The sequence below is a fragment of the Dunckerocampus dactyliophorus genome, chromosome 9 (genome assembly GCF_027744805.1).
Source record: "Dunckerocampus dactyliophorus isolate RoL2022-P2 chromosome 9, RoL_Ddac_1.1, whole genome shotgun sequence".
Lineage (NCBI taxonomy): Eukaryota > Metazoa > Chordata > Actinopteri > Syngnathiformes > Syngnathidae > Dunckerocampus > Dunckerocampus dactyliophorus.
In genome coordinates this window covers 5,374,378-5,396,994 of record NC_072827.1, presented here as the reverse complement: position 1 = coordinate 5,396,994, position 22,617 = coordinate 5,374,378, and the positions used below count along the sequence as shown (strand labels likewise).

The 22,617-nt window shown below is 41.1% G+C and overlaps 1 protein-coding gene and 1 non-coding gene across 10 annotated transcripts in view; one reads left to right on the top strand and one right to left on the bottom strand.

Moving 5' to 3' along the window:
- The first annotated feature begins 495 nt into the window (after positions 1-495).
- On the top strand, positions 496-569 carry trnai-aau (transfer RNA isoleucine (anticodon AAU)). Its single transcript has one exon. It is a non-coding gene; the product is annotated as a tRNA-Ile (tRNA).
- A 1,435-nt stretch (positions 570-2,004) lies between these two features.
- LOC129187238 (aryl hydrocarbon receptor-like) overlaps positions 2,005-22,617 on the bottom strand; it is a 52,379-nt gene continuing 31,766 nt past the window's right edge. Inside the window, exons 4-13 of one of the 9 annotated variants that reach the window (XM_054786198.1) lie at positions 21,023-21,112; positions 20,841-20,949; positions 16,267-16,394; positions 15,986-16,188; positions 15,811-15,920; positions 15,591-15,732; positions 10,553-12,077; positions 2,879-9,377; positions 2,577-2,771; positions 2,005-2,269 (exon numbers count right to left, since the gene is read on the bottom strand). In XM_054786198.1, the coding sequence (XP_054642173.1) occupies positions 10,562-12,077; positions 15,591-15,732; positions 15,811-15,920; positions 15,986-16,188; positions 16,267-16,394; positions 20,841-20,949; positions 21,023-21,112 (2,298 nt within the window). In that variant the 3' untranslated portion in view covers positions 2,005-2,269; positions 2,577-2,771; positions 2,879-9,377; positions 10,553-10,561. Of the gene's footprint in view, positions 2,270-2,576; positions 2,772-2,878; positions 12,078-15,590; positions 15,733-15,810; positions 15,921-15,985; positions 16,189-16,266; positions 16,395-20,840; positions 20,950-21,022; positions 21,113-22,617 lie in introns of all 9 variants that reach the window. The other 8 variants (XM_054786199.1, XM_054786201.1, XM_054786203.1 and 5 more) reach the window with 8 other exon arrangements.

Here is a 22,617-nt window from a genome sequence, read left to right as displayed (position 1 = left end):
GAGTACTTCGACCAGAACTGCTAGAACCACCGCTTGATCCGCTTTTTCTCCCTCGAGCCTTTGACGCTGTTACTGTTGATAAGCAACGCCGTCAGTTAGCCCTTGACTTGTAGTGTAATGCCTTCGGTGATTAATTTTACTTATAACAGCGTGTTTGTCTCTCACCAGTCCTCGTTAGCCGAAAAAGCTCCACAAGATAACACTAGATGTTTTAAAATCCGGCCTCGTGTGCAGCTGTCAAACCGCGGCTAGCGTGATAGCTTGCCTTTAACGGCTGTCGGCTCCAGCTAACTGTCTGTTTTGGTGAGTTTAATAAAAATATGTATAAATGTAGGTATAAATCTACATAGATGCTTAGCGCTTACGTGCTACCTTTATAGCGGTTAGCCACATTCTGTTCGTAAAATTCCCACAATCCTTAGTACTAGCACTTCCAGTTCTTCTAAGTCAAACCAATCCAACGTTTTAATATCTTATACAGTCAAAATACTCGCAGGCCGGTTAGCTCAGTTGGTTAGAGCGTGGTGCTAATAACGCCAAGGTCGCGGGTTCGATCCCCGTACGGGCCACGCTTTTAGAGCAAAAATGTATTTTTTGCCCGCCACCATTGCCCTACTTCGGGAGGACCACTTTATTATTTACAAAACTAACCTACCGGCGGGATGAAGTGCTCCAAAGTGACCTCCCAGTGTGTTCGTGTTGAGGTGACGTCACCAATATACGCAACACAGGTGTAATATGCCAGCGCGAACATCGACACATACAGATAGATACTTCATTAATCTTCCAGAGAAATTTGCAATCATTAAACAATATTATTACTATTAAACAAAATAAACATTTTCGTCCTGAAATGGTGCATTTGTGTCATTATCATTACAACGAATTGATGATGATTGAATAGGTCACTGTGGAGGAGGTGATGGCGCCATCCTGTGGATGTAAACTATCATTGCAGCTTACACTTGTTAAACCGCTGACTATTGTGCATGGACTATAATGGCTGTATTCCGTTCTGAGTTGTATGAAAATGGTGACGCTACACTTAATACAGTGCATAGACTTTGGCATTCATTCATTCAACGTACCGTTCCTGTCATCTTCTTTGGGTTAAGAAGTAATTTCCCCAGTAATACGGAAATAAACAAAAACATGTTCCCTATCTTTAAATTAAAAGTTAAATGTTACTTTTTCTTTTTCGCTGTTTGCTCTTTTACATGCTAGATAGCCGACCTATGCGCGTTTTCCGGTCAATTTGACATCTGATTGAACCAATCAGATAAGGGTAAATATCATAAATAAGCCTCATTGGTGGAAGGCAGGGAGGGTGGTGACGTGTCCACCTATTATGGGCTGTCTCTAATTTAAGGGTCTGCAGCCCACAAGGCCAGTAGCCTACCAGGTCGACGAAGGCCAGACGTTCGGAGACTCCTCCTCAAGCCGCTAACCAGCTTGTGAGTTCAGACCACTGAACTCTATACGTGGAATGGAATCGATCGATTGCTGCGCGTTGATTGACCACAGAGCCCCACTGAACTCTCTATACTATTGGAAGGGGTGTCCCTGCTGACCGCATGAAGCCATTGGTCGGCCATCTTGCTTCACCCAAAAAGCACACACGCCGCACAGTAGATCAAAATAGATCCGTAGATCAAAGTACTACAGAATTGAGCACTGTCAGGCACTGTTAAAACCATGAGGAGTCTATGTCTGCATTATGATAGATTATTACAAATAAATAGAACAAGATGCGTGTATAAATCTATGCACATCAGGAGCTCCCAGTAATATTGGAATTCTGCAATCTACAAGTGTACTATTATTCAACTGTACATCGCACACATCCACACACAAACACACATGAACACATGCACATACACTAAAAACCACATGCACACAAACACACGCCCATACCAATCCACCCACCCCCACACATCACAATTTAAAGGCTTATTTGCTGCCAAGCACACACAGAGAAAGGCACACAAGAAAGCAATCAGTCAATTAGTTTAAATAAATTTATGAGAATATGTTTTGGTTTTGCTGAGGTTTAGTAGGAAATATTGTAACAAATCACAGTCACGTACCATAATTGACTGTCACACTAACACTTAGAAAACCCAAGACAATGAATGTAACATCACATCCCATTATTTGCTGAAGGTTCTTCATCTTAAATGGCATTTTCATCAAAACACTACTGTATGTAAACAATTTCAATTTGGTTGACTGGTGTCCTGACTTTTGGGGGTTTCCGGCACGCAGAGTTCTAAGATATAAAAACAGACATGAATGAAATTATCTTTAAGAGACATAAGCACTTAAAGTACATATACTTGTATGGGTAACGTACTTTCTTGTCAAATTAAAATTTTGTTTTCAGTTTGCTACATTTAATAGCCATTACGTATTTTGTCTTAAACGATGAAATGTAGCAAATCACCTAAGGCAACAATATAAAAAAATAAAAATGTCAGTCATTGCAAGATACAATGCATAACAAGTCAATTTCAGTGTTCCCAACGTATTTGTTATGAAAAGGATCTACGTGGTATCAAAGTTAAATGCTAGCATACCTTTAGAAGATGATAGGAAAGTCAAATATTGTTGGAACTGCATTTTGTCCTAGTCTAACAGTCTGGCCGGTCCTGTCGAAGTTCTCCTCGGTGAAATGACTTGAACAGAGTTGCGATCTGGCTGCAGGAATCCACCTGTCTCTCCGCATATTTACTAGCCATTGCTTTACAAGTTGAGCATTGCAGTGTGGAAATCTAAAGGAGAATAAGGGTTCATTTACAACTACTTAGATGAAAAGATGCTTACAGATTTAAAGTATCTATTTTTTAACTATTTGTATTATTCATAAGCATTTACCTACCTGTGAAATGTAAGTCCCTTCTCGCGATTTTCACGAGTATCACGATTTGTGCAATTAATAGCAGCACAAGACGGCATCTCGAACTCCTCTTAGTTGTGCGGCTTTCTTGTTTTGGGTGAAACAACATGGCGACTTCTATACTTCCGGTGGCTTCAAGCCTCCAATGCGCAGCAAGCGATCGGGGCCATTCCAGTTATAGAGTTCAGTGCAATAACACTACATCAACTTCAATAGGAGTTAGAAGTTAAGATTCATAGTCACTGTGCCTCCGCTGGCCGAGAAGTGCAAAACACGTTAACAAAAAGCAAACCAAAATTACAATTATTCTACCCGGAAGCTGAATGTACCAAGTCCCACAGTGATCGGTGATAAGTGATAACGCTTGGACCAATCAGCTCCAAGGAGTTGGTACATTCTTGTTCCGGTTATAGCGTCACACTAAACGTTACCAAAGTATTACCGGTGTCATTGCGGTTTGGACCAAATGTAATGGATGTAGCTAAGAAAAGACCCACTTCCCGTCTCTTATTTGATATTTTATTTGACTTAGGTTAACATTTCATCCCGCTAGGTTGTAATGTTCTTTTATATTGATATGTTTCAATAAAGTTGTAGTTCAAAATGATTGCCGGAACAGGATGCTGCAGAAAAATGAAGTAAAAAAAAACGAAATCCTAATACTGCACACGTAATTAATCAAAAAAATTCTAAACAATAAAAGAAAGGAAAAATGCCATTGTAAATGATACCAGAGATGGCTGCTTTCTGAATTGTATAAGATGGTTAATGTGAATGGAAAAAAGTCACACAGTACACATTGTAAATGATTATATGCATATATTTATATTTATAAAAAATATTGTACACAAGACAACATTGGTTATTATTATTAGACATGATAATAATGTCATAATGGGGTTTACACAATGACATTGAATGAATGAAACACAAATACTACAAAAATAAGGCTCCGGGTGGGTTTAAGTGGCTGCAGTCGTTAACAGGACGTCCCTTAAGGATATATATTTTTCCCGTAATCAACATGCTTTCCTCTGTCTATTTGCACATACAGTACACAGGAGATAGTGATCATAAGTCTTCAATACTGACTGACTGAGAGCGGTGGTCAAGAGCTGCCATGTTGTCCGTGATGATAGGAGCGTGTTCACCGTGAGAAGGAAAGCACTTTTAAGGCAATGTTATTTATTTGTATAAGTGCACTTTGGGGCACAGTAAAGCTGTATTCACTGAAGGAAATGTTCCCTCAAAAACTTTGAAACACAAAGCATGTTCTTGTATATGTGTATGTATATACATACACATACACGTACACATACACATATACATATACATACACATTCACACATACATACACACACACATATATATGGCAAGATGGCACAAGCGAGGAAAAGTGCTTAGAGCACGGGTGTCCAAACGTTTTCCAGCAAGGGCCACATCGCGAAAAACGAAAGGATATATCTGTTTACATTTCAACTTATGTTTCAACTCTATTCTTAAATAATCACTGCAATTTTTATTCATGTAACACGATGACTATTCCCACAATATTATTAACTTCCCCCCCAACCTAAATAAAAAAAACGACAACTTTATTTTGGTGTGTTTGTCGTATGATGATGGAAAAAAACGCCATATATTTTCTTTCCTATTTCAACGCTCCGCTGCTAAAATGACATTGTTTTTCCTCATATTGTTATTCTTGTAAAATTAGGACTTTTTCTCGTTAGATTACAACTTTTTTCCTCAATATTTACACTTTTTTCTCATAAAACTACAGCTGTTTTTTTTTTTTTTTAATTGGAGTTATTCTATTTCAACTTTCTCCTCATAATTTCCCAGAAATGACAACTTTATTCAATGTTTTGTTTGTTTCTCATAATATTACTAGTATAAAAAAAAATAATCTTTTTTTTTCTTTAATATTTGACCTTTATGGCACTAAAATGACATAATTTCCCCTCATATTTTTATTCTCATAAAATTAAATTTTTTTCTCGTTACATAACTTTTTTTCCTCAATATTTTGACTTTTTTTCCCCCTCATAAAAATACAGCTCCCCCCCCCATTTCTGCTGCATTTTTTTTTATTATTCCATTTCAACATTCTCGTAAATTTTGTACTCCTAATTATGACTTTACTGCTGTAATATTTTGACTTTATTCTAGTAACACTATAAGTCTTTCCGCAACCTAATTTTCCAAAAATGAAACTTTATTCAATGTTTTGTTTGTTTCTCATAATTATATGATTTAAAAAAAATGTCTTTAATATTTCAACTTTGTTACTAAGATGACATTTATTTTCCCTCGTAATATTACGTCATTATTATCTTAAAATTCTAACTTTTTCTCGGTAGATTGCAACTTTTTTCTCTTAATATTCTGACCTTATTCTTGTACGAATGCTTCTGCTGCTGTTTATGAAATTCTATTTCTAGAATGTGCCAGACTTTGGACTTTGGTTAAATATGGAAGATGTTTGTCGGCACGGCAACATTACAGATATGCAGCGTTCTGCAGACACGGAGCACGACGTGCAAGTCGTTTTAGAAACTATTGGATCTACTTGTCGGACCAGGTGCTGTTTCAGGTTGGGACAAAGCATCCTGGTCGCTACGCCAACATCGGATGTCGCTACTCTGTCAAATTGAGCACGTTGTAACCTGATGACGACGAGTTGATTCCTCGACATGGTGTAGTTAAACAATGCATGTATGAAAGCAGGTTTCATTATGTCATTATGTCAGTACACAACGACAAACACAACAACATCTGGCCGCTTCGCTCCGACTCGCCGTGCGACGATCCCAGTTGATGGTTGTTGCTTTGTTTTCATAAAACAAGCACCGACAGTCCTGGGACGCTATCCAATTATGTTTCTGTTCATGTAGAATTTAAAAGGCAACACTACCGTTAAAAATGGAGAAAAAAAAACAAATAGGAGAGGGGACAATTCTCCGTGTACGCATTCTGAAGCATAAACGGAGAAAAGTGTATTTCGGTATACAGTCGTACCTCGTTTTATCGCGGTTAATTGGTTCCAGGCTCGGCTGTGATAAAGATTCAATATTAATAAATGGAATATTTCTACACTTAAGAGCGTAGAAAAACTTGTTTATAAGCTTCTAAAAACTGTTTTTAACATTATTGGAGCCCTTTGACATGAAATAACAACCCTATGGTAGGGCTGAGCGATATATCGATACTTATAAGCACGATATCAAAAGCAAACTTATCGTTTATATCGATATAGACTGGATGTGACGCGGAGGTCTCATGTTTCAAGATGGCGCCACCCGAGTGGCCACTTGTTGCAGCAACTCTGTATTTTCCGCTGTTTTTTTGTGCCATAGCGACCCATTAAGCAAGTGTGCTGCTATGGATGTTCATCTTGTTACGTTTGTAACTTGCCTCTTGCTTGTTGCGGGAGACACATTCATTCACGGCTCCATTGCAGCCGCTAGCTTTGAGCCGCTACGGCGAGCGACCGGAGATCCCAGCGGCGATACGGAGTAGGAGAGGCTGCATAGTGGGAGCGAAGCTCCGACAGCGGAAAAGACGGTATAAACCATATTTACCGCCTGTCATGGGGAACGTGAGATGGAAGCGCTAACGGCGCTAACCCGGCTGCAGAGGGACCACCGTGAGTGCAGCCTGATTAAGATAGAAGATTATATTTTCAAAAAGAGAACGGGCTATTTTACTTCAGTGGCTATTTTTCGATACCATTTTTAAACATTTTAATAAAATCACTTTGCACGCATACTGGACTTTGACTTTGTCTAAACTAAATTTGTGGAAAAAATATGGGGATATCCATATAATATATCAATATTCAAACTAAATATTTTGGGATATGAGTATATGTAACCTAAGACAGTAGACATAATAAGCGATAATAAGACATAACTCACGTTCCTTGCTGCTGTAGTATCTCGATTGTAATGTGGATCGATCGCGTGGCATCGAGGTGAGTCTTACCAGCCATCCTCATCCACATGGCGTAACTCTAACACGCAGGCTACGGGATCACTGCAGGGACACAAGAGATGGCCGCCGCTTTAAGCATTAGCGAGCTACTGAGTTAACTAGTTAGCCTCCAACTGATTTATTCCAACCTAAAAAAGGCTTTCAAACTGAGTGGGGAAGAAGGACAACATAAGAAGGCAAAAACTTACCACTTCCACACGGAACGAGAGGATTATCATTCTGCATCCATTTCTCTTTCAAAACTTTTTGACTAATAATAGGCCAGAGTCAACCACAAAACAGCCATCATTTACTCATCCGTTTGTTGTTGAAGGAATGAATAACAGAGTGAAATAAAGTGAGGGAGCGACGTCTGAACCTGCGATGTAGCAAGGGACAACTGTATGTTCAAGCATTTTTGCAACATTCCCTAAAAATCTAACCATGCCAAAAGGGCGGAACTTCCGTTTGCCCGACCGAGTAAACTGACTTTCTCGTCGTGTTCTGACGTGGATTGCAACTCCACTACAACATCCTCCATTTTGGAAACCGTCCAGTGAAACGCGCGAATCTCAAGTCTCATTCATCGACATTTTCATGATGTTTTTGTGAATGTAAGAAAACCTGGAGATACAATGGTACCTTGGTTAACGTGTTTTTTGGTTAACAACCAAAATGTCTGCAAAAATTTTGCCTTGGATTCCATTCGCCCGCTTGTTTAGCGTCCAAAATACCGTCCCATCACTTTGGATCACGGCCCAAGACAAAATCCTGCCACACTTGCACGTGATCCCGCAATGCTTCATGGGCTTTGTTGTGCGTTTGCTTTTATCAGAATTGTAGAGAGATACACCACGTAACAACACACGGACTGCACAAAAGAGAACGGCGAGGGACCGTGCCAAGACGAGGGTGCAAGACCTCCCAGTTTCACGACTTTTTGTCATTTCAGAGGTATGCAAGTGTAACGGGAGTGGCTCAGTCATCGCATGCGGTGCGCACACATCTACTCCGGTTCCCGCGTAACACTCTATCAACCAGGCAGCGCACGGAGCCTGACACTGTGTTTCTACCTGTCTCATTTTCCATCCATGACACTCATTTCTGCTTCCAACAACAAAACATAAGCATTCAAACCTACTGTAGCAAGTTCACACCATCCAGTCAGGCTTTGTATATGTGTGTGTGTGTGTGTGTGGGGGGGGGGGGGGGCGCAACTAGGTAAAAGTGATGTTAATGTTCAGTTGTCCATTCATTTGTCATCATTTTATCCATAATTATTGTCTATAAAATGTGTTTTGTGTCAACATTTTTGGATGTCTGAACAGATGATTGGGATTTACAGTGTTCCCTCGTTTATCGAGTGAAATAGGTTCCCAAAATAACCCGCAATTTGTGAAATCCGCGAAGTAGTCAGCTTTATTTTTTACAATGATTCTATATGTTTTAAGGCTGTAAAACACCTCACCATACACTTGATACACTTTTCTCAGACAGGCATTGACATTTTCTCACACTTATCTCTTGTTTGAACACTCTCAAAGTTCAAACCTTCATTTGAATTTTAATCATCAACCTACGAGGTTGGACACAAGAAATTATTAAAGAGTGACTGATGCGTATTTCACTCCTCTGATGAGCCTCTTTGTCCTGGCGCTGCTCCGCTGTAGCGTTTTTTAATCCTTTTCCAAACATATTGCTGCAGCCATCAGTCGCTGCAATGTTCCTCCGCCTTTATGTAACAAAGGTGCGATGGTTAGCAACTTCCTCTGCCTCGACATTGTGGGTTTTGTCGGGGAGAAAACTTGCAAGCAAACAGCGTTCAGAGTCTCTACAAGCTGTTTGCTAGCGAGGAATACAACAGGAGCCACGGCACGGAGGAGATTGATCGACAATGGTCTACAGCCAATCAGGACGCAGAAGACAATGGGCGAGAGCACTAAAATTGCACCCAAAAAAATCAGCCAAACAGTGAGGCGGCGAAAAGGTGAACCGTGATGTCGCGAGGGAACACTGCACATTACTTTCTATGGGAACATTTGCTTTGGTTAGAGTCCGTTTTAGTTAGAGTCGGACCTTCTGGATCAGATTAATGACGTTAACCGAGGCACCACTGTACGTGCTTGTGCAATGACATACACAGTAGCTACGTGTTTCAGCAAGGAGGACCGTTTGCACTTCCGGCTAATGAGTGTGTACACTATATACATAGCTTAGCATAACACTTTAGCACAACTGTCTTAATAGCGAGTTACATAACATTTTATGTGTCTTTTGTTATGGAACAAAATTGCGACAATGTTGGCTTCCCTTGTAGAAAAAACTAACAAACAAAAAAAAACGAAATCTTTGGCTGTTCTTCCTGGCGAAGGCACTCACACGTCTTCATTCTTTATTTTCCTGGGACAGAGAAATAAAGACACAAACAGACAGAGAACACAAGTGAGGGGAAGTCGGAGAGTAAGCGCTGAAACTGCATGAGGGTTCTTCCAATGAGCAAAGTCTGCTGAGAAAAGACAGAAGCAAGAATTCAAACACTCAACTAAACTGTCATAAAAAAACCAAACTCTAGCACCGTATCACAGTTTGTTAGCTAGGACCCGACTTCCTGGCAATGTAGCCGTCACGCATTTTTACCCCAAAGTAGTTGGTCCTCGGCCCTAATTAAAAACTTCGACTAGACTTGGACAATTTTTTCCGAAGGTAGAAAGGCCTGCAAGTCAACCACAGGAAGAAAAGTAAGGACTTCTTTCATTTTATTCCTGTATTTCATCTTTTTATGTCAGTAATCCAGGGGGACCACATAGAGGAAAATGAAAGGATGCAACTTTTCCACTTTGATATTTTGGTATCTACTGTATATCCCTCTGTATATACTGTATGTATCTCAGGTTTGTGATATAGGTGAAAAGAAATATTATTAGTATCAACTTTGTATCTTTTTTGCAAATTTTTCCATGTCTGTTTTTTTTCTCAAATATCTATATTTTCATTTTCTTGTAATGTGATGACTTTATTCCCATCGTATTTTCACTTTATATTACAACTTTTTTTGAAACTTCATTCTTTGTTTTGTCTCTCGTAATATTAGGACTTTAGAACATAACATCATAAAAAAAAGTACCGCTGGAGGTGCAGCAGAGCCTTCGTCCCGACACGCTTACTGAGGCGTTTGGTTGGCAATGTAAATCTAAACAAAATAGCACAAAATGGTGCGCGCTCACAGAGGTGTCGTTCGCTACATTGGAAAAGAAATGCAACCTTTCAATACGGTTGAAGATAATTTGTGGCACAATTATTGACCAGCAAAATCTTATCATGACAAACCTATTCCTAATAATATGATTTCACTTTCATAAAATTATGACTTTTTTTCTGTATGACTTTACTCTCCTAATATTTGGACTTTGAATAAAATTACTGTGTTTTTTTTTTCATTTTTATGTTTAATTGTATTTTTGAAATGTGCTGTGGGCCAATAAAAAAAATAGACGCGGGTCATGAGTGGGCCCCGAGCCGCACTTTGGTCATTTCTTACCTGAAAATTTAATCCGAAAAACAAATTTGTGTGTTTCATGATTTGTAAATGTGATGTTTGTTTTGACAGTGTGTGTGTGTTGGTTTTGTGGGGTTTTTTGCATCCTCCTACGAGCTGAGGTCATCCCAAATGCTGCCATGTACCTACGTGCGTCATTCCTGGTAGCACTGGAGGTTGAAGGCGAGCTCCGATGAGACCATTTTGGACGTCATGGGACTGATGTTGGCGGTGTCCTGGCTGATGGACGACGTGCCCACCACGGGCTGACTGTGCCCCCACTGGAAGTAGCAGGAGCCCTGAGGGGGACTCTGGTCAAGGCCCGTGGTGGGCGCCCTCTGGAGGGAGGACTGGGCGAGCGCCAGGGTGTCGCCCCCCGCCGGGCCACAGGTGAAGGGCTGCGTGTACATGCAGCTGCTGTGATTGACCGCCTGCCCGCACGCCAGCCCCCCCTGCTGAGCGTGGTCCAGCCCGTTGACGCCCCTCGGCCAAAGGCAGGCGCGAGGGAGCGGTTGGCTTTCTGGAGCCGGAGTCGTCCCGTGTCTGCTGCGCATGACGTCGGAGGGGGTCGGCATGTACGGGCCCTGCGACCACTGCTGAGGATGGTGGTTTTGTGGGGCCATGTCCGGGTTGGCTTGCGGGCAAGCTGTGGGCAAAGTGGAGCCGTTCAAGTTATTGCAAGAGATCATGGCTGCTATTGGCTGATTCACAGGCAAGAAGTTATTTTGCTGCTGCTCAAATCCCAGGAAGTGGAGCGGTGCAGCGTCACATGAGCTTTCAGGGACGGTGAGTTGTGGTAATTCTATTTCCGGAGTGAAAATGTCCTGTAGTTGTAGCTGCTGAGGAGGAGGAGACGGGTGCTGGTTGGCTGGATCACGGAGAGGTCCACAGTGGGACAGTTTGGGGCTGTTGAATCCCACTAAGCCGGTGTTTAAATGTCCGTGCACATTATCCGCCGTGAACGAGCCGTTCATTTGAGGGTAAACCCCGTCCTGCTGCTGCTGGGTCGGCTGCTTGAAGGGGTCACGCTGGCCGCTGATGACCGCCTTCAGGCAAGGAGTGGGGCATTCTTCGCCCTTGTCCTTGAACAAAACAGAGTCAATGTGTTCAAAGAGCTCGTTGATGAGTACGCTGTCCAGCTCGGAGCGCACGCTCTCCCGCCTGTCGCCCTCCTGGCCCAGCCTCTTGAGGGTTTCCTCCCACTCCATCAGCTCAGCGTCGCCCACCTCCATGTTCTCCAAAGCAGCGCAAAAGTCTCCGTTCTGAGCCATTACTTGCAGGCTGTCGATGACGGCCATCACAGATTGCTTGGCCTCTTCCTTCACCACAACGGTGGCACTGGAAGTGGACGCCGTGCCCGTCTCCTGCCAGGCGTCGCTGGGCACACTGACCAACGCTCGGCTGTCCATGAAGACCTGGTCCACAGGCAGTGGGGTTTCGGGGATCTGGCTGTAGGCGGACTTGTCCTGCCTGAGGAAGCAATCCAGCAGAGATCGGGGGGCTTCTGTCTCCTTGCCGCCGCCCACGTCGTTGTTGTTGAACGGCTGGTTGATGTGCGTCTCAGAGAGGTCCATGGTGGGGCCCGTGTTGTACAGCACCGCCTCCCCCGTGGCGATGCTGAAGGGCAGCTGCAGCCTTCTCTGGCGGAGGTAGTCCTCGCCCTCGGCGTTGCTGGAACAAGCCAAGTGGAGCTCACGTTAAGGACATCAACATGTGGATTTGAGAGTCCAAACGCAGACGGCTTGGATTGGACAAATGAAATAAAACGCCAGGTTCTTAAATGCAACCCCACTGTAATAATTCACACGCACATTGAGTTTAACGTCGCATGATTCTCGGTCGGGAAAAAAAATGATGCCCCCTAGTGGTTGTAAGATGCACAGGACTGACATGAAAACAAATTGACGCTTAATGCTAAGACATGAAAAAAAAAAAAAGTCCAACATAGTGGAGCCTCTACGTTCACACATACTTCAGGTCAATCTAGAATTTAACCAAAAAGGATTCGGGAAAAAACATGCCTGTCATGCAGGACACCACTTCTGTCACGCAAAACGTCACCGCACCGAACGTGGGCGGCACAGGAGCGACTAGTCTGTTGTGCTTTTTGTTGGTCTTTTTTTTTTACGGGACGAGCATACACACACAGGAAGTTACGTGACATAAGCGGAAGGTGAGCTTGACTGTTTTTCAGTCATCCCTTGGGTTTCAGACCCGACCGTGACGGGTGATTTCCGTAAAGTAGGATTCCTTATTTCTAAATGGAATATTTTCATTGTTGGAGCATAGAAAACTTATTTATGACTTTCTAAATATGCTTTTTTTCACAGTATTAGAGCCCTCTACACATGAAATAACACCCGTACAGTCACCTTTATACTCCTATTACCCAATGGAGCAGACATAATAAGACAAAATAAGACATATTAGGCATAAAAACCTGTTTAACACCCTCTAAATACGCTTTTTAACACAATTACAGCCCCCTAGATATGAAATAACATATAACAAGAGAGAAGAATCAGACTATGAATAGGAAGAAGATGTCTGTTTTTTTTCTGTGAGTTAGCAGAAATGTTCTGGGTTCTGCAGAATTGTTCAGAAGCTGCTGGAATAGTTCACAAGACAGCAGATTTGTTGGGGAAGAGGCGAGTGTTGCAGTTTTATTTTTTAAGCATTCGTGTGCCTTTAACAAAACTTAAAAATCAAACTTTATATTCACTGGAGTTTTAAAACAATGTGAATTTTGTTCACTAAAACTGTTCACTGTTTGTTCACTTGTTTAATAAATGTTTTTTGCACTCCAAATTATTCTATTCTTTTTGTCCCAAACTAAAATATTGAGTTTTTATAGCTTCTGTAACATTTGCACATTGAGTCAAAGTAAGCCTATGTTTTACACAAAACTAAACTTATTAAATACTTCAATATTGTACACTGTGGTTATTTAAACAAAAAGCATAACATTTTGGTGAAGTTTACTGTTTTTTGATATGTTGCAACCGTCCCTGATTGGTGTTGCAACTGTCCCCAACTGTCAGTTGCAACGTCTGAATTTTTTTATTCAAATAAATATTGTGATTGATATGTTATATGTAGCCATCTTTAAATGGTATGGCTATTTAGCAGACAGATGTAGCTTTACCATGTAAAGATTTGGTGTGCCTAGTCTAAATAATCTCTGAGTAATTGAGAGTAATGTAAAAAGTGTTGCAACTGTCCCCAGTCTCCCCTACTGTATGTCAGCATTATTCATAATTTATACCTGATTCCTTTACAAAAAACAACGGGAATCTAGGAAACGTCAACTGTCCAGTGTCCAGGTATTTATTTCACAGTCACATTACTTGCATTTGTAGCTAAAAAGTGACCGAATTGATTTCAAATTACTGAATCGTTTTGGATCGTATCCTTCTAAATGAACCAATATTGTCTTTGAATTGTATCGGCACCCACAAATCATGATTCGAATGGAATCGTTATTAAAAGGAATCGTTACACCCCTAAAAGGAATCGTTACACCCCTAACTACTATATTGTATTTTTACCCTTTTTCTTTCACCTCGTAGTTGCTCCCAGATGCTGATACTATGTGGGGATGCATAAAGGTAAGAGTTGATGACCTTCTTCAGTGCTAATGTGCATATTTGTCTGGTACACAACCTCAAGTTAATTCATGCCAGCCTGTCATCGCACACGTCAAACAGCGATGTTACAATCTTCTCTCTGAAAAACAAACCCCAGGCTCATACTGATGCTGGCTCCATATTCATTTTGTGCTTTTAATTTGATGTTGTTTCTGTCTTAGCATCTTGTACAATGACATGCTATAATGTACAATGACCTTGGACCTCAAAAGGTAGAACATTTTCCCTCAGTGTCTGGTTGACCTTTGAACAAACATGACATTTTAATTTTATGATTTTACATAAAAAAAAACTTCTTCATTCCATATGGAAAAATGCAAAACAAAACTATGAGCACTCCACGGACCAAAAAAAAAAAAAAAAAAAAAAGACTATTTTGTTGAGGAAAAAATGTTTCAAGAATGTTTATTGCATATTGCAGGATTTGTCTTATTTTGCACAACCAGTGCTTATTTGTGAAATGCATCACACAGCATTGCAGTAATAAAAGCATCCTATGTTCACTACCTGTTTTAGGGAAGAACTGCTGGCTATATCTGTATCCCTTGATACCGATATCAAGTACAGTCAAACCTGTCTTAGTGGCCACCTGTATAGAACGGCCACCTGCCTATACTGGCCACTGAAAAATCCCCCGCAGAAAATTTACGTGTTGTAGACCCTGTGTATAGAGGTCACCTGTCTAACGCGGCCACCCATTTTGTATCCCTTGGTCAATATCTGACCGCATATAGCGGCCAAAATGCCGACTCAAGCAGAAGCTTCACGCACCAAAAAGTTTGTTTTTTAATCAATGAAGTCGTCGTGTGTAGACTTTAATTAATGAGTCCGAGCTCAGTCACAATCATTCACAAGATCCACACAAACTGTCAGTTGTTCGACATAAAAAAAGCTGTCTTCTTTGGAGCTTGTTGCAGACAGTGACACCGTTTATTTCCTGGTGTGAGACAATGTGCACTGGTCAATACTGTAATGCCCCTTGTCGCCGATGCACTTTAATCGCTTTATTAACAGCGGTTTATTAACTTAATAGTTCTTTACAACTTTTATCCGCAATCCCACAGTGCCCTCTACTGGTCAACATGCAACAGTATAATTATATGTATCTGCAAACACGACAAGCTTCTAATCACAGACATGTTAATATGTGCATGCAGAAATTCAAAATGGCCGCCAGCCTGTCTATAACGGCCACCTGCTTATAGTGGCCACTTTTACCGTTTCCCTTTAGTGGCCGCTATAGACAGGTTTGACTGTATATCAGTATCCCTTGATATCGCTTGAATAAAGCGCTTAGATCATATCGGTACATTGGATATTGGTAAGAAAGCCGATACCAAGCAGCTCTACAGTTAAGAATGTTAAAATGTGATTTAAACCACCGCCTGTAAACTGAATAAAGCTTTTATGATGGCCGCAGTTTGATCCTGGAACAGATTTGTCTGAGAAAAACTGAAAGAGATTTTGTTTTTAGCCTTAAATGTCTCATTATAGAAGAGTTGTTGCCAGGAGAGCAAATAGAAAAAACTAAACTCACACTATCGCTCGCTGATATGCGATGATGAAGTCAGGTCTTCCTCCTTTGTAGAACAGCTTGGCGTTGGACTTGACCCAAACCCAGTTTCCTGATTTACTCAGGAGGCGGAAAGTAGTCAGGCCGGTTTCTCCGGTTTTCATCACTGTCAAAAAACAAAAACAAACAAGCTAGCAGGGTGGCAGAAGCAGCAGATGGCAAGCGCAGAAACGGCGGGACGTACTTCGCAGGTGGTTGTCGGCGCAGTACATCATGTCAGCGGCATGGATGAACTGGTAGCCCGAGCCGTTCATGCACAGCTCCATCTCTGAGTAGCCCAAAATGATCTTCCCCCTGCGAGGAGACGCAAGGTGAGCTAGTGCTGAGCGCAGCCTAACGTTTGTTGTGGGAGACATCACCGGTTATCGATGCCCATGGGCGTGAAGTCCAGCTTGTGCTTGCTTTGAAAGAGCAACATCTTGGAGCGGATCTCCACGATGGACGGCGGCTGCACGGGAGTGCCGACGGCAAACAATGCCAGCTGCGGTTTGACGCGCGTCCCGTTGTCCCTGAAGAGGTTTTGGCCGTGCAGGAACTTGAGTCGACCCTGGAACTTCAGAGCCTGGCGCACAAAAAGATGATGCGACTGAGCCACAGAAGCGTGGAGAAGCTTGAGTTTGTGTGCGATAGCGCTCTCTACCAGGAAGCCAGAAGAGTTGTCCAGGAGGCAACGGAAGCGAGACACAAAACTCCTCTCCAGGAAGGACGAGTTCTCTGGAGGAAGCTGATCGGGATTGTAGAGCTCTGCGCTCATGCAACCCTCCATACCTGGCAACATCAAACAACAGCAGACCTCAAAAGATGGACCTCAAGCCCTTCAAACCTTCAGAAAAAAGGAACTCCAATCTAAAATTGTGTGACAAATTCTGACTTTGCATGGATGTTGGAGCGTTGCCCTGCAAGATGTGCTGTACCATACACAGTAATCCCTTGTTTATGGCAGTTTATTGGTTCCAGACCTGACCACGATAAGTGAGGCTGAATCCCAATTCTACCCCTTACCCCTTATCTTAGCCCTTACCCCTTGGTTTTCACGAGAATCATGGTCCCTGACATGATTTATCAACTTTGATGAAATATGTTATATATTGTTTGAAATGATGTCCTACATTGTCCCATTTTTGAAAGCAAACGGATGTTTTGAATTGTTGGTTGTGGCTAGTTATAACCAGCCGGCTAACACCAATATCTACTGTAACTTCACTGCTATCTACTGCATTTCATAAATGATTGGACAATGATTAGATAGTAGCCGCATTAGCCTATTCATTGTTAGTTGTATTTTAAAACAGTTGACTGGCGAGGGGATCGTACTGTACATTACTGAAGTGCACTGTGATGTTGGCGTTTTATACTAGCTATCTCGTCACTGATGCAATGCAGCACATCATAGTGTTTGCTGTGAGTTACTGACACCAACAATTTTCATGGAGATATATGTTTATGTACCCAGCTTTGCTGGTCGCTAACTATGCTACAATCGCCGATAATCGATATTATCGACAACATTTTTCAGTAAGCGTTGGCTGCCAAGGTGAAGACTATGCTGCACCTCCAGCGGTAGTTGTTTTTTCCCAGCTGGGAAAACTAAAAAGGGTGGTTGTGTTTCAGTTGGTTCCTTCTTCCTCGTCACTACTGTACTTTCAAACAAATGCGACACATCGTTCGTCGGTGGTCATGCGTTCACCTTGTTCATTCGATTTAAAACCCAAATATTCCCAAACTGGGGCTGTTGCGTTCGCCTTAGAAACCATTGCTTCTGTGCCTTCATTCATATTAGCGTACGCTTTCTCACGAGGCTAATTTGATGCTAGCTTGCTGCTAGCACTCTGAGCATCCTTGTCCACTCACTAGCAGCCCCGCCTCCACAAAGAGGCTGAACGAGAGGACAGGATGGCTCACTCTCAGCGTTCATTCCATGATAGAACCAATGCGCACAGACAGATGCAGAGTGAACCTCTTGTCATCCAGCCTGTGTGGCACAGAGAGATGAAGAGATGAAACTTTCTGACATTTATTGAGGGCAGCATAATTATCGACTTTGATTAATTGATTTATTGATTATGGTGACAGGCCCATATCCAGCATACAGTATCTATTGTTTTATTACTATACTATTGTTACTATTATGATGATATTTCCAATGAGTGAAGTCAGCCCTCTGCCACACCACACAGCACTCCGGGAACTTTGAAAATCAATACAATCCCAGTGAGGAAATGTCAAATACAACAGAATGCCATTCTGGACTTTCTTACAAAACAATCTGAGAGAGAACATCAATGTTCAAAACAGAAAGGTTTTAAACCCTGAAGTCATATTTGATAAGGTTTATACATTTGTTGATGTTCATAAAGTTTGTTATACTGTTATTTGGGTTTCATATGTATATTTGATACATTTTCTATTATTATATGTTGTTACAATTCTGCTTGTAAGCTGTTATTTATTACAGTTGTTTTGCCACAGTTTGTAAAAATGCGTGCCTTTTATTTACATTAAAAGGTGTTGTGAAGTAGGCTATATAACATTGAAATCATGTATGCACCTCACTATAAGGTAGGAAACATTTATTATCAACAACTTAATTATCTCATCTGCCTATGTTGCAGCCAGCAAGCTGTGAAGCGTGATGATGTAATGACAGTGAAATGGTGTCCCATTTCTTAGGGGCTTCTTCCCCTTGGCCCTCGCTTTTAATGGGTAGGGGTAAGACGAAGGGGACGGGCTCTGGGGCTAAGGGCTAGAATTGGGATCAGCCTGAAATAGAATTCCTTATTAATAAATGGAATATTTCTGTAGTTAGAGCATAGAAAACCTGTTTACCACCTTCTAAATACACTTGAACATTATTAGAGCCCTCAAGAGATGCAATAACACCCCTATAGTCACCTTTACGCTCCTATTACCCATTATAGTAGACATAATAAGAGAAAATAACACACAGAAAACCTGCTGACCACCTTCAAATACACTTGTTAACATTATTAGAGCCCTCTAGACATGAAATAACACCCCTGAAGTCACCTTTTTTACACTCCTATTACCAAATATAGTAGGCATAACACAGAGAAAATAACACAGAGAAAACCTGCTTACCATTTTCTAAATATACTTTTTAACATTAGAGCCCTCTAGACATGAAATAACAACCCTAAAGTCACCTTTTTTACACTCACATTACCAAATATAGTAGACATAATAGGAGAAAATAAGATCCATTCCATTTTCCTCTGCTTATCCGGGTCCGGGTCGCGGGGGCAGCAGTCTTAGTAGGGAAGCCCAGACTTGTTCTTTTTTTACTTCCTGTTCTGTACAGTACTTCCTGCGGTGGCTATTGTCTCATCAGTGTAACATTACTGACATCTAGTGACCAGCGTAGAATACTACATTTATCCACAATGTCTTTAAATGCCTTGCATTTGTATTGTACTTCATTTAGCCATTTTAATGCTTGACCATGCTTCATTTAGGCCAAAAATAAGTACCATTTGCTTGGATATGCATATTGTTGACCTTGAGTTGTGCTACGTTCTTACACGTGCGACCAATTGACACAAACACCGTGTGCATAGTTTGTAAAACAAACACCACCAAAGGCTCTGTCATCGTCCGCCATCTGCTCTGTCGTCCACAAGTGGAAAATATCCGTGCGTGTTTCACGCTGTTAAATTTTCCAATTATTTCAACTTTTTTCTTGTAAATATGATCTTTTCCTAATTATGACTTTATTCCCATATATTTTGACTTCATTCTTGTAACATAGCTTTTTCTGCAACTGCAATTTTCCAAAAATGACAACTCTGTTGTTGTTTTTTGGTTTCTTATATTATGACTTTAAGTAATGTCTTTTTTTCTTTAATATTTCAACTTTATGCTAGTAAAACGACATGATCTTTCCTCATAATACTATGACTTTATTCCTATAATATTATAACTTTTCCCCCAATCTAATTTTCCACAAATTACAACTTGAATTTGTTATGTTTGTTGCTCATAATATGACTTTCAAAAAATAACTTTGAATTTTTTTCTTTAATATTTCAACTCTGTGTTACTGAAATGACAATCACAATGTTGCGAGTTTATCCATGCATAATTTTTCTCTGTAGAATACAGCTTTTTTTCTCTTAATATTTTGACTTTATCTCGTAAAATGACAGCTGTTTTCCCCCCCATTTCAGCTGCTGCTGTTTTTACAAATTTAACAAACAATTTAAACTTTTGTCTTGTGAAATTTTCTTTTCATAATGCGGACTTTATTCCCATACAACATTGCAACATTTTCCTTAGCCTAATTTTCCAAAAAGGACAACTTTCTTTGCCGTTTTTTTGGTTTTGTTTTCTAATATTATTTACTGTAAATAATGTCTTTTTCTTTAATATTTCAACATTATGCCACTAAAATTAATTAAATGAATTTATTCTCGTAAAATTGCCACTTTTTTCTCAATAGAGTACAAATCTTTTCTCTTCATATTTTCACTTTATCTCTTCATATTTTCACTTTATCTCATCAAATTGCACCTTTTTTTCATTCCTTCCAATTTTTGCTGCTGTTGCTACTATTTCCGCTTTTTTCTTGGAAATATTTTTCTCGTTATTAGGACTTTATTCCCATAATATCTTAACTTTATTCTCGTAACATGACAACTTTTTCCGCAACCTCATTTCCCAAACATTCCAACTTTATTTGTTGGTTTTTTTGTTTGTTTCTCATCATATTACAAATTGAAATAACCTCTCTTTTCTTTAATATGTCAACTATATGCCACTAAAATGACATTATCTTTCCTCATGATATAATGACGTTATTCTTGTAAAATGATGGCTTTTTCTTGTCAGATTGCAGCTTTTTTTTCTCTGAATATATGTATTTTATTCTTGTAAAATTACTGTTTATTTGACCATTTTTGTTGTTGCTGGTTTTTTTTTTTTAGTTCTCTTGTTAGGTGATATTTTTAGAATGTGCTGTGGGTCTATAAAAAAAACAGCCACGGCCCGCATATGGCCCCTGGAGAGCCATCGGTAAGACAGTTGACGTGTGCGATGAATTCAGTGGTGAAAATGATGATGATTGGCCAAAATGTGCGGGGATTGGTTGCATTTGCCTGAACTGTCCCGATCCAAACATCATTAAATCCCGGAAGGTCTGACATGACGAACGCGGTACAATATATGGACAAAAGTATCGGGACACACCCGAGTACGTACATTCTCCGTCTGTGTCGGGTGGGTTCAGAGCAAAGTGGAGGTTCTGCCGGAAGGCTCCGCGGTCGTCCGTGTGGATGAGGTCAAACACGCTCTGGTGTACCACATCCGACTGAGGACACAAGACGGGGTCAGCGGATGCTCTAAGAGACAAAATGAAAAAGAAAAGAAAGGCAAACGCTCACCTGCTGGAAGCCCAGGTACTCCTTAATGGTGGGAGACGCGTAGAAGACCACCCCGTCAGACGTGACCACCAGCACGAAGCCGTTGAGCGCCTACACGGAGAACAGGTTAGACACTGATAGCAGTTTTCTGATAGCAGTCACTTGGCATGTGTCAAAACAGAGTGAAATCCTGGTTCTTGGACAAACAAAATTGAGGAGTCCCGCTCTCGACTGTTTAGCCAAATCACCACGACATTTGGTACCCACCTTTAGTGGGTTGACAAGCATGTGTGTGTCAAATTTGAGCGAGATTGGTTGAAAAACATGGCTGCTGTCAAGGAAAAATCTTGGACAAAACATGTCATTTTTAGAAGCATAACGCTGAAATATTACAGAAAAAAACATGTTGCTATCTAATATTATGAGAGACAAAACAAAACAAAGAATGAAGTGGCAAATTTTGGAAAATTAGGTTGGGAAAAAGTTATTACAAGACATATATACATATATATACACACAGTCAAACCTGTCTATAGCGGCCACTAAAGGGAAACGGCAAGAGTGGACGCGATAGGCAGGTGGCCGTTACAAACAGGTTGGCGGCCATTTTGAATTTGTGTGCGCAAATATTAACATATCTGTGATTAGAAGCTTGTTATGTTTGCAGATACATATAATTATACTGTTACATGTTGACCAGTAGAGGGCACTGTGAGACTGCGGATAAAAGTTGTTAAGAACAACTAGGCTTGTTATTCTACACCACCCACAGAACAAAGCTGTGCTACTATATATACGGCAGAGTGTCATTACAGCTTTAGTTCATCAGGAAGTGACGGCAAGTGACGGTGGGCGTCCCGAGCAGGAGAGCTAGGCTCAGTGCTAGCTGTGAGTGTCGAGAGAGTTGGGAAGTGTGTGGATGTTGGCGTGGATGTAAAGTCCTGCAGTGTTCTCCGCTGTTAATAAAGCGATTAAAGTGCATCGGCGATGTGAGTCTCTCCTTCCCCACAACAAGCGGCATTACAGTATTGACCAGTGCACATTGTCTCACACCAGGAAATAAACGGTGTCACTGTCTGCAACAAGCTCCAAAGAAGACGATTTTTTTAAAGTCGAACAACAGTTTGTGTGGATCTTGTGAATGATTGTGGCTGAGCTAGGACTCAGTAATTAAAGTCTACACACGACGGCTTCATTGATTGAAAAACGAAACTTTTTCATGCATGAAGCTTCTGCTTGAGTCGGTATTTTGGCCGCTACATGCGGTGAGATATTGACGAAGGGATACAAAATGGGTGGCCGCTGGCCGCATTAGACAGGTGACCCCTATACACAGGGTCTATGACATGTAAATTTTCTGGGGGGAATTTTCAGTGGCAGGTGGCCGTTATAGACAGGTGGCCGCTCAGACAGGTTTAAATATATATATATATACTGTGTATATACACACACACACACACACACACACACACACACACACACACACACACACACACACACACACACACACACACACACACACACACACACACAGTCAAACTTGTCTATAGCGGCCACTAGAGGGAGTCTGCAAAAGTGGCCGCTATAGACAGGTGGCCTCTATAGACAGGTTGGCG